The 12,446-nt window shown below is 42.5% G+C and overlaps 2 protein-coding genes across 8 annotated transcripts in view; both read left to right on the plus strand.

Annotated features, from left to right (window-relative positions):
* LOC138064345 (uncharacterized protein KIAA0825-like) overlaps positions 1 to 4,741 on the plus strand; it is a 262,588-nt gene extending 257,847 nt beyond the window's left edge. The window contains exon 22 of the mRNA XM_068926410.1: positions 3,697 to 4,741. Coding sequence (XP_068782511.1) covers positions 3,697 to 3,796 — 100 coding nt within the window. The 3' untranslated portion in view covers positions 3,797 to 4,741. The remainder of the gene's footprint in view (positions 1 to 3,696) is intronic.
* Positions 4,742 to 4,992: 251 nt separating this feature from the next.
* The window catches only part of LOC104150250 (ARB2 cotranscriptional regulator A), a 276,204-nt gene continuing 268,750 nt past the window's right edge, over positions 4,993 to 12,446 (plus strand). For 4 of the 7 annotated variants that reach the window (XM_068925110.1, XM_068925108.1, XM_068925109.1 and 1 more), the window contains exon 1: positions 4,993 to 5,296. The gene's annotated coding sequence lies outside the window, so the exon portion shown is untranslated. Of the gene's footprint in view, positions 5,297 to 8,912; positions 9,139 to 12,446 lie in introns of all 7 variants that reach the window. The other 3 variants (XM_068925115.1, XM_068925112.1, XM_068925114.1) reach the window with 3 other exon arrangements.

The following is a 12,446-nucleotide window of genomic DNA, read 5'->3' on the forward strand; positions in this document are numbered from 1 at the left end:
TTCACATTATCAGATGCTGAAAGCAGAAACGTAGGTACTTCCGAGGGAAGGACTGCAGTGTTCTGCCATCACTGAACCACAGGAGGATTTAACAACTGCTTATGAGAGTTGCATTGCAGGATAGCTATTAAAATCAGACATCCTACTTGCTACGATCATCTATCAGCTCCTTCTAAAATCCTGCCCACCTTCTGTGTGTCATCTGGAGGAGATAAAGTTTTAATTGTGAGCGGGTGGTGTAAAAAAAATAGAAAAAAAAGACAAGGCGCCTTCTGTCATTCCAAATTTCTTGTCCTATCTTGCTTTATGTTTCAGTGTCTTTGTGCCAGTTGAAGTTTTGCAGGCAGCTTTTAAAAAGAAAAAAAAATGAATAAAATCAATAGAAACAAATAAAAATCTAGGATGACAAAGAGCACACCATAAAGAATGCATTGCAGAGAGTGGGAACAAAAAATACTGCAACTGGCAGCTTTTTCTGCTTTTTTTCTTTGACTCCTGCTTCACCTAAATTTCCAATAAATCCTAGTTTCCTTGCTATTCATTAGCAACTTCCTTTTTTGTCTGTTTGTTATGTGTTTATATTTATCACCTTAAGAGCTTCTTTCCTGTTGCCACTGCACTTGAGTTAAGCAGTGTAATCTCACATTTTGGGTTCAAAATGGGTTCATTCATAATATTTTCATTCAATTTTTCTGTTCAGTTTTTCAAGTTGATAAGACTTGTCATTTTTTCAGCCATTTGAAATAAGCCTTGTTAAAGTGCTATTTATGTTACTGTAATAAGAACTGTCTTCAGACCATGATCACTTGTCATAGACACTACAAATATTTGGTTCCCCTGGTGTGCTGCTCTTTAGATATGATGATGAAGTCTAAAATAACTCTTCCCATGTTGGATACAATTCTTTTGAGTTACATTTTGTCTTTAAATTAAAAAAAAAAGAAAAATATTTTCATACTGACAGCACGGAAAATTTCATGCTCTGTCATTCAGCCTGCAGCCCTCAGTAAGAACAGCTTTTCTCATCTCTGTGCTGAAGACAGATAGATAGTTGAAAAGCCAGTCATCCCGTTCGGTGTATCAAGCTGCTGGCCTCCTTATCAAGCACTCCAGGCCACTTGCTTCCAAGCTGCTCAGTGTAACCTTTTATTATAACGTTCGTGTCTTCCTTGAAAGTCTCCAGCTCTTGTTCAAGACTTTGATTTTTTTTTCCTCTGTGCTGTTTTCAGTGGAGTAGCTCCACTTTTTCATATGAGTATCAGTTGACAATTTTTTATCAAAACTCCCTCCTTTCAAATTAAATTTCCTAATTGTTCCATGGGTAAGGTACAAAGCTTCCGTCCTTTGTTTTATTATGTACATTTTGGGAGGGAAAAACAAAAACTCGGGAACAGAAAGGACTCCTTTAGGGATCGAGTCCAGGCAAATGCATGATACTTGAGACGAAATAAATGATTCACTGCTGCAGCTCCTTGACAGTCCGTCTGTTGGCTTAACCATTACGGCAAGACACGGAAATCAGTTCTCAAGAAGTCTGAGACCTCTTTGAGACCTCTTTCCTCCTCCTCTGCCCTAACTGCTGAGTTTATAGCGAAGGTTTATTGTTCTCCCTGTGCGTTATTTACTTCATACCGTTACATTTCCTCCCATTTATATCACTCTAGTCAAGATCATTACTGGTAATACCTTTCAATTTAGTGTCATCTGCAAATTTCATGGGTGCGTGTCAAATTCTTATCTCTATCTCATTAATGAGTATTTTGCACGTGCTGTGTTAAAAGACTAATGACAGCCGCTAAGGAATGCTCCCGCTAATCTATCTCCCACCTGATAACTGCCCATCAGCTTAGGCTTTGTAGTCTCCTCTTTAGCCAACTTCACATCCACCTTACAATTCTGGCCTGAATTATCATCATCCTCAACTGCAGTAATATTCCCCTGTGGGAAATTCTGTCAAACTCTTTACTTCAGTTCAGATATATTAGTGTATTGAGTCACTCTTGTGTAAGAGATTGTGATCGTATTAGAAGGACATGATCTAACCCTGGTAACACCACACTGGTTTACTACACTTTGTTTTTATCTATGTGCACAAGTGTTCTTTCAAAACCTGGTCTAACGCTGCACAGCAGAGTTCAGCCTAACTGGTCTGCAGCAGTTTGAGGGGAGTCATCTATCTTGGATATGAACTGATGCAATTAGGTTTATTTAGAAAGAATTTACACAAAGGAGGATGTTCCTTCTGGGGAGTTTGAACCTCCTCATGTTGCCTATGCTCCCTTTATAGTCAGGGAAAAGAGACAGGATATCCCAATTTAAAGGACAACATAACAAATGCTGAATTTACCCATCAGTTTTAACTAGGTCTGTAACTTTCTATAGATCTGAGACAGCCTGGCAGTCATTAACAGCATGCTTTGCAATATAGTCTTAATTCCATGACCACATACTCTTTTTGCAGGGGGCCTTTGTTTCATCCAGCACATGGGATGGATAGTCCTCACTAAATAAGCAGCCATTCAGTGTCCTGTTTTCTCCTTATTGTTCTAAGCGCAGCTCATGTACCAGACACTGGTAATACCCCAGTTTTTGAAGATATTCCATGGCACTTATTTCTGTTGCATGAGTGTTTCACAAACTTTAATTTACCTTCACAGAACCCGCATGAAGTAATTAATGCTTTTGCTTAAATTGGGAACTTGAATTAAGGCCAAACAGTTCTATTAATTTTGGATGCCCTATCCTAAATAACACAGACTTTTAATGCACCTCATATATTCAAATCACAGCTTTCATTGATTTCAGATGTAACTATGCATGCTCAATATTTCTGAAAACTGAATTTGAGAACCTTACCGGACATTCACCATTTTGGTATATGCAATTAATAAACATGTCTAAAATGTTTGGCTTAAGTGACATATCTATAGTGATTGTAGAATGCTATAGCAGTGGGAGGGACAGAATAAACTGAAGAAGAAAAGAGACACAGATTTTGCAGAAGACTAAAAAAACTCAGTTTCTTTAGGTGCCACATAAAATATCCAGATTCATAGTTTTACTGGTAATACCTTTTGCCGGTATTACTGCAGAACACAGAAGGCTACACAGGGACCAGAACTCCCTAGTGCTAGATGTAAACATAAAATAAAAAGAAAAATCCCAGCTTCCAAGAAATAAGTATTTGCCGTTCAGTACCTTTGATTCCTCTTCCCTGGTAGCTGATATTTGGAATTTTGGGGGTCATCCGCTAAAGAGACTTGGATACCTCTTACAACCTGCTACCTCTTTGTAACATGAAGAGCTTGAAATCTATGGTCACTAGTCCTCTGCTGGTCAAGCAACCCAAAACCCCCACCTAGCAAAAAAAAAACCAAAACCCTCTGCCTTGTTTTGCTAAACTTTTCCTCCTTGAATCCCTCTTGGGATCTGCAATTATAAAGGGCTGTTATCAATATCACAGACAGGGCTTTAATAAACTTTTTTTAGGTGTGTTGCCTGTGGAAGTAGCCCCGAAACTTGTTTTACTGGTACATCTTTGTTATTGTTTGGGTTGGGTTTTTTTTTTTTGGTGGGGGTTGCAGGAGATGGAGATTGATGGAGAAACAGATTTAAAAACTGATCCAAATTTAAAATAACAAAAAACAATGACTATTTTTAATTTGAATGAGTCCTAATCTGCTTCCCTTTGCAAAGCCGGAACAGCAGTACTCTCAACATGAGGCGACGGCATAAACGTAGGAGTGAAAGGGCAGCGATGGCTTACATCCATGCAGTTACCAAAAACGTTCATTAAAATATCCCCATGATGTGTCGTGGCCCCCCACCCCGATCTTCCACTCTGCTACAGATAATGAAGAGAGCTGACGAGCTAGACCTCAGCCACAGCAGCGTTGTATGACATCCCTAATGTCTCATTAAAAGACAGACATTTAGGCTTCACTTTTTTCCAACGCAGGAAATACAGGGGAAAATACTGTCTCAATACACCCAAAGGCTTAACTCAAAATATCAGACATGATTTGCAAGGTGTAAATAGACAAGTTCTCCAAATCATTATAACATCTGCTGCATTGAAGATGGAAACGGTTTCCTCGTATTCCCTCCTTGGGGTGCTAGAGAAAGTCACGGAGAGCACAACATTCGAGCGCCCTGCTTTCACTCGTAGGCGCGGGGAGCCACCTGCATGAGAAACCTTGCCTCTTCTGCCGGGCAGGCCTGGCCCGGGGCCTCTCCAGGCGGGACTAGAGGCTGAGGGGGGACCGTTTCCATCGCACGCCGGGGACACCTCATGCCGGGGTTGTCCTCGGGACTACGACGAGCTCCGAACTCTCCTTCAGAGATGAAAATCTCCACCCAGCACCTGCATAATGCACTTCTTTCAAAGGCTAGCAATGTGATCACATCTGCAAGGACTTTCAGCGGAGCAGAAAGCACGCCCCCGAAAGGAAACTCCGTCCCCTTCGTCCGCCAGACGACGGCCGCCCGTTCACGGTCGCTGCCGTTTTTGGCCTCAGCGTGGGCCAGCGCAACGCAGTCCTCATGGCTGGAAAGGCCTGAAACACCAGGCACCAAAAACGTTAACACAAACGGTTCTGACAAACTCCTAAGTCACCGGAACGGAAACTTATAATGGGAACGGAACATTGTAACTTTCCACATCCATCCGGCCAAAGCATAACTGGGGCCGGGGGGAGGTTTAAACGCGGCGCAGAGCGTGTTATCTAAACGTGAGCTCCGAGCAGGCTGAGCCAGCCCGCACACTGCTTCTCCTCAGCCGGCTGCCTCCCCGGGGCGACAGAAACAGGCACGCTCTTACTGCAGGGAAGGGAGGCTGCGCGCGCGCGCGTGCGTGTGTGTTTGTTTGTTTATTTTTTAATTAAAAATCCATTTTTCTGGAAGAAGTCTCAGTTCCCAGCATCCCAGCAAAACACGCGGGGCTCTGGCGCACACACAAAGACGTGCCAAGGCCCAGCTCCCTTCCGGCGCGCCGCGGCCAGAGGCGGCCGAGGGCCCCGCGGAGGCGGAGGCGGAGGCGGAGGCAGCCCCAGCCCCAGCCGTTAACGGCCTCCCGCCGCCCCTCTCCCCCCGCCCTCGCCCTCGGTGAGCTGCCCCGCTTCCGGGTTCCCCGCCGCGCCCCGGGCGCTGACGTCACGGCGCGCAGACCCCGGAAGTGGACGCGAAGGGAGGAGGGAGGGGCGGGCGGCGCCGCGCGCCGGGAGAGGAGCGGGAGCGGCTGCGCGTTTCCCGGTAACGGCGCCTCGCCCCGCCCCGCCCCGCCGGCGAGGGGCGCCAGGTACGTGCCGCTGCCCCGCCGCCGCCCCGCCCTGTCGCCTCTGCCCCAGCCGGCCCTGCCGCGGGGTCCTCCCGGCGGCCGCCGCCCCCCCCCCCCCCATCCCCGGGCGGGCCGCCGCGCTGGTCGGCCCGGACCGGACCGGACCGGCCAGGCCAGCGGGCCCGGCGGCAGCCCCGGAGCGCCGTGAGGGCGGCGGGGTGCGGAACGCCCTGCCGCCAGGATGGGACCCCCCCCCACCTCAACTCCCTGCCCTCCTCCCCCAGTAATGTTATTAATTTTGGGGGGCGCCCCTTTGTGTGTCCTCTCAAAACTCTCCCTAAAGGTGCCTCGCGTTAAGGAACCTTGGCAAGGAAAAATCGCCTTTTCTTCAACGCTTGTTTAAATGCGTCTTCCCCAAACTGCCCTTCTTCAGGAGCTGCTCACCTAGCACCTCGGGAGTGGGCGCAGCGTCAAGCTTAGCGGGGTTTCCCCACCGAAGGGGGTTCTGCTTTAATTGTCTAAACGAGATGCTCTGCCTCGGTGCCTGGAATGAATCTGGTCGTTACCGCATAATTTGGTTTGGTGAGAGCAGCCATGCTAATGAACTGCTTTCATTGCTCTGATGCCTGTAGTTTTGTATTGCCCGGTTAAGACTTGCAAACACATTCAGAAGATGAGATTTCGTGGCAGGTCAAGGAGGCACGCTACCAACACGTTGTTACTCAGACTTAGGAAAACGCAGGCACAGTTTCATGTTCTTCCTAGGATGTTTGCATTTTCCAGGCCTAGTTATTTACCACTTTTGTACCTGTAATTAGTTCACTGATTTACACTTTTTAAACAGTTTTTGGTATTTGGAGTGGGAAATTAGTTAGAAATAGACGATAATTGTCATTCCTCATGTTTTGTAATAGTTTATAGCATTTTTTTCAAAATGCAGGATCATAATCATTACTGCTGCTTTATAGTAATTTCAGCTCCTTTCTCAAAATGAGACATGTGTGTTTTCCCTTTTATTTATTAAAAGCTGTCCTTACAATCATAAATGACAGAAAGTTGCTGCATGAACATAATTCTCCTGGCTTAATATAGCTAGGTTTGAGTGGTAATTTTTTCATTCTGAGTTTTACTTTGATGGTTATATGTGATTGAAAACTTTTTTGGACTGAAATTTCTCATAGTAGGTCTGGCAGATTAGAAAGCGTCATAAAATATTTGTCATTTCTCAGTTATCCAGGCATAAAATGTAGAAAGAATATTTTTCATTTTAAATTATTACTGTTATCTGGTTTTGGTTTGGCAGCTAGATAAATCAAAGTTCATTATTCTGAAACATAAGATGGGTGTCTATGGTTCCTTTTGAAAGACATGTACTTTGCCTTTTAAAGTAATGTTGATTTTTTTTTTTTCTGTTTTCTTGCAAAACTAAATACTGAAGCTTTGGTGGAGAATGGTACTGCTTGCCTTTTAGGTAGATAAGTTTTAACTGTAGTATTACATGAGCCCAGCTGCTCAGTCTCATGTAAGCCTGGTTAACAAGTCTTCTCAAAGTGTAGCATCTACTTTGCACTATTTCTACGTGAAGTTTTTGGCTAAGGCAGTAAGTCTGATTAAGCGGGCAGTGGAGCCTGGGCATAATATACCATCACTGGCAAGGAAATATTACAAAATCAACAGCAATGATAAAGATATCTGTGTTCTTAACTGAATAGTGATTCAGTGACACACTAAAGAGTAGGAGGGTGGCAATATTTGCCTTTGCAGAGGCATAAATAGCACGAGTACAGCAAAAAGGAGGGATTCTTTCAGTAATCACTAATATTTTCTTGGAATTGTTAATGAAAGTGTAGGTGAAAGAGGGCGGTAATGCATTATGCTGCCCATGGTAGAACTGCACTGATGGTAGCATATTGGTTGGAAAATGCCTGCAAGATGTTAAAATTAGGTATTTTGTAATCGTGCGAAACAAGGCAAAAATGTCTAGGGAAGACTCCTACAACATTAGTAGCTGAAAGGACATAAGGGATTGGAGGGTATCACAGAGTGATACCAATGTAAAATACAGCAAGCTGCTCTCTGGTTACTCCAGTGAGTTTGGAACGCAGCATATGTTATATACTGAGAGGTTTAAATATTATTATGTATGCTTTCTCCACTTTTTTTTTAATATTTTTTTCCGATAAATAACGTTCTTTGCTCACTAAGCTGCTGGCCTTCATAGGGTCGCTCTAGGCAAGCATCAGCCCCAGGCTACGGCTATACTGATTGCTGAAGTCACTGCCATTACCTCTTCCCAGCAGCTTACTGCCTGCCTATCTGCTGGAGGTCTTACGTGCTGTCCTTCATGTTGTCAGTGTAAGCACTCCCTAACCTGTCTCAGTCAAAACGTGCTGAGTTAACACAGATGTAATATTTATAGTGTTTAAGTGGACCTGACTCTTTTTGTCTAAAACGGTTTAGCAGGTGCTGGTAGGAGTAGCAATGAGATGAAAACTTCCAGCACGGCAGCAGTACTGAGCAGCTGGAGGTGTGGACAAGGGCATCATCGTTTGAGAAGCATACACTTAGTACGCACTTAGTGCTGTCTGTCTTACTAAAATACCTTTAATAATTGGAATTTTCTCACCAGTGTCTGGATTTTGCCCATTTTCTTCAGACTGCTTTTTCAGTGGTTGTAGCCAATTATGAATATACGTTAATCTGTTAGTTGTCTTGACCAAATTTCTACTGAATTGTCTTTTGTGCAATAGTTAGCTGATGTTTAGGAGAGCGCCTTGTAATTACTCAGTAGGGTCTTATCTGCTGATCTCTTTTTTTAGTTCCCAACCTCTTTGTTTTTTTTTTTCTCCCCCCCCCCCCCCCCCCCCCCCCGCCCCGAAGACTCAGCACTGACTTTGGAGGTTTTTGTCCATGTCAAGTTCTATAGAAAAAGTTCTGAGTGCAAGTCTATTCCTGGTACTTTGAATTTGACCCACTGTTCCTCTAGGGAGCAATGCGCTGTGGTTACTGAGGAGTTTTTTAACGTTACAGTAGATTCCTGGAATTCCTTGAAGTAAAGCATACATACAAAGAGTAAATGGATATTTTTTCTTTTTTTTTCCCCACTCACTCACTGAAACAAATTGGTTAACACTAGGCATGAAAACATCTGCTTATGAAATTTAATGCTGCCCTGAGATTTTTTTGTGTGTGCATGTGTCTTAGAAGCAATGTTTTTTCTCTTTGTAAGTATGGATGTACATGTATCTACTTAGTCTGTAGGTCAGTTTCACAGCCTTGCACTGAGTGGAATTCCTAAAGTATAATTTAATGGGTTTAAAAAAGGTTATTTTGCAGGGATGTTGTTCCGTGTTTTGAGTGTTGGGATTAGAATGTTTTTATACACACGCATGCACGTGCACACACACATGCTTTTTATTTTTCTTTTTTTGAGAGGCCTTTTTGTTTTTTGGAAATTCTGGGAACTTAATATTTACCTACCCACAGTATTCCTTACACTGTTCTTCTAATGTGATTGAATCTTTCTGGAAGGTGAAAAGATACAGCATTCAATTTTGTATAATACTTGAGCTTTCTGCTCAACTTACCATCAGATATCTGTTAAGTACCAGTTTTGGTTGTGATTTTTGTTTTACAGCTGGTTATTTGAAACAATTAGGCTGAGACCACCAAGTCATTTCACTCTGGCCACAGATCCTTCAAAAGGGAGTGCTCGGAGTGTGATTTCACAGCGGTTCTGGTAGGTTGATGTCCCTGCTGCTGCTGAAAGGGACAGTCCTCCTTTGTCCTCTGACAGTGGCTGTGCCTTTCTGCCTTGGCCCGTCTGGGAGTGGTGGTGGTCAGGTGGCTGCATGGTGAGCCAGGTAAGGAAACAGATGCAGCTGATACGAAACCAGAGAAATAAAATGCTTCTTTTCAGTTGTTTTAGTCATCTCACAGGTGCTAGTGCCAACCTAAGGAAAGGCATGGGAATGCTTGGTTTGCAGTGGGGAGGTGGGAAAAAGGATAGGGAAAGGACCACTTCCTCTGAAAGTGCTATATGAAATGGGCTTCAGCAAATCATGAAACTGCAGCCTGAGTTACCCTGTACTTGAACTGATTCCAGATGAAAGCTCCTTTATCAGTTTCCTAAGCAGTCTGCTCCTATGAGTTAATTACTTATGATACTGCTGGTGACCTGCTCTGTGGGCTAGTGCAGCCTTTATGTAACTACTTTTATTCCTGGTCACACTCTCCCAGAAAGGGTTTCAGTCATGTTGACTTCCGGCTTGATGTAACCAGTCTAATACTGCAATTTATATTCTGCTGAGCTGGTGTCCAGAAGAGGGAAGTTGGGCTATGTAGAGTTAATCAGGCTAATTTTAAGTGATTCTGCAATACAGTTACTGAAGTTTCAATAATCTTGCAGTTTCATGTTGCCCAGAAGAAGTTGAAGGGCAGTAGTGTGTATTAAGCCTGCTATATAGAGGTTTTGGTCTCTGAAGTATTGATTTTGTTTTTATGCTTACCTGAAATAAGCATCGTCTTAGCAGCTGTAGTATTAGGTGAATCAGTAGATCTAGTACATCAGTTAATTTAGGGAATTTTTCTGGTCGGCAAATAAGGGTTTTCTCTATCAGGAGAAGAAAAAAAAATTAAACAGTTGGCTTTATTGTACGCTTTGAAAGCAAAATGATGGTTAAAATCAAAACGAACTGTAAGCCTTGTCAAGTGAACTGCTAATGAGCAAATTCTGACATTGACTGGAAGCAGGTCCCTACCTGATGCGTGCCCAGCAAGGCCAAATGTTAAAGTTATCATGCACGACTTAATGAATTATACGCACAAAAATGACCGAAGTTGTTTCGGCCTGGACCTGGCAGAGTTATATTTCTTCATGCTTGTATGTTTAAAGTCTGACTCATAACATTACATGATCCTAGTTTTTGCATGTTTTCTGTTGTTTATCATCAGGTATCATCACAGTGAAATGTTCATGTTTACTGCCAATTTCAGGTCAATATTTGATCTAAACACAATTTTTTTGAGAGTGGCATAATGAAAAATGGTTTTTACTGTACTAAAAATATTCCAGAGTAGTGTAAGTACCTCTAGGCGTCTCCAAGACATAGATAAGAAATATGAAATTTAATAGGAAGATAGCTTTGGAAATGGCGAACCATTTCCCAAGAGAAGTTAGTCTGGGTTTGTCTGAATTATAAGCTTCATAAAGTTGCCATTTTCCATTTGCGATTAAATGTTTTAGATATTTGTTTTGAGTTCTCTGGACATTTCCACTGTGGCGTTCATACTCTGCTGGCCTACTGAGCTTTCTTCACCACGTGAACTTTATGCAGCTTGCATGCTGAAAGCTCCTGGTGGGACACAGGGAAGATGGGTTCTCCGGTTTCTCTTCATGCCTTAACTGAAGTAAATTTTGGCTTAGGAACAGGTATAGTGGACCTCATTCTAGTCTTATTTTTGCTGCTTGCTGGGAGCTGGTAGTTCTGTTGTACTTCACAGCTGTCACATTCCCCTATGCCAGAAGGGGAACGATCCCATTCTTTAAAGCAATAACTACTTGTCTGAGAAGATGCACAAGGTGATTCTGATTGATCATATTGTCAATATGCCAGATACTCTCCCAAGTTGTTTTCAATGTTGTGTGTGTTGACCAAGCCTGACAGATAATATAGTTGGTTGTGGTTTCTTTTAATGTTCTGCAAGGCTGGCTTCACAAAGCATTTGAAATTCGCATTTGAGTAAATGTAATATTTATGAATAGCACCATTAGCATATAATCCATGCAAATCTCAGTCTTCTCATTTAACTAAAGAAGATGCTAAACCATATTCTTTCCTTGCTGCTTCCTTCCTTCCTTCTCCTAAGGACAAGAGTATAACCAAGCAACCCTGAAAGCTTCTAACTTTTTTTCCAACAAACGACTGTGTAATTCATCTTGCAGAATGTATGTGTTATGAACCCATCCCAAGAACTAAGATGTTGAAATGAGTAGGAGGATCAGATTTAAATAAAAAAAGGAAACCGCAGTCAAAAACAAAATAGGAAATATTTTAAAAGGAGAAATACAGTAACAGGATTACTTGGTAGTGAAAGAGCCATTATATAAAGGCTTTATGGAAATATGGTGAAATGAGGGATAAACAGCTGTGCGTATGCTCATACGCGCGCACACACTCTTTCTCTCTGAGGAGAATAGTACACGGAGTGAAAGAGCACTTCCCCACTGAAACATACGATTAAGTCTTGTGAAATAAAACCTAAACTACTGAGAATCATGTATCTATGTGACGGCAAGTCGCAAGTTACGAGACTGTATTAATGTAGCTGCCCACCTCTGGGCCAAGGAGAAAGAGAGCAAGCAGAGTCATCAAAATCAATAAATTATTATAACAGCAAACTCACACTTGATACATGCCTGTCAACAAGACAAAAATCAGTGGAGCTTTCTTGGATACTTTTTAAATTTTTCTTCTTTTTTTGGAACAAGGAGTTTGAAATTCACAAAAATAAACTGCTGCCTATTATAACGATCATTTTTGGAGTCCTTGTTCTGCTTCATCTGTCTGTGTTTCTTTCTCATCTCCTTGGGTCCACGTTAGCAAATCAGATTAAAGAGTTTTCAGGCAGCAGCTGTATGTTCTTGCCTTGTTCTGTCGCCTAAGTTATACCATGTAATGAACTGAATCTGGGAATTGGTAAGTTAAAAGTATACTCTTAAAATAAAGGTTGCTTTAACTTAGATCAGTTCCCCCTTCTGGTTTAACTCAGATCTGGTTCCATGAACTGGTTCACCATGCATTACTACAAACAGTTATTCCAGCACAACTGAGGGAGTAGCACAAGTAGGGGTGGGACTGCTTAAGTCGTTTTGCAAAAATGTATTTGGGAATATATTCTTTGATTTTTTTTTTTTTTTTTAAGACCTAGGGGCAGGAACTGTCTTTGTTCTGTATTTGTTCTCTATGACACAGTGGGATACTTGTTATATGACCAGATGAAGTCAAACACAGCTTTCCCTTGGGTTGGATGTAACGTTTCTCAGCATAAAAAATTGTCCTCAATTTTCAGAAATTTCAAGCATGTTCTGATAATGGCAGCATGAGAGCTCCAGGTGACCTCACTCAGTCTTATGTCCACTGTGATAATGAAACTTTATTTCCAACAAGAC

Source organism: Struthio camelus, chromosome W, assembly GCF_040807025.1.
Source record: "Struthio camelus isolate bStrCam1 chromosome W, bStrCam1.hap1, whole genome shotgun sequence".
NCBI classification, from domain to species: Eukaryota; Metazoa; Chordata; class Aves; order Struthioniformes; family Struthionidae; genus Struthio; species Struthio camelus.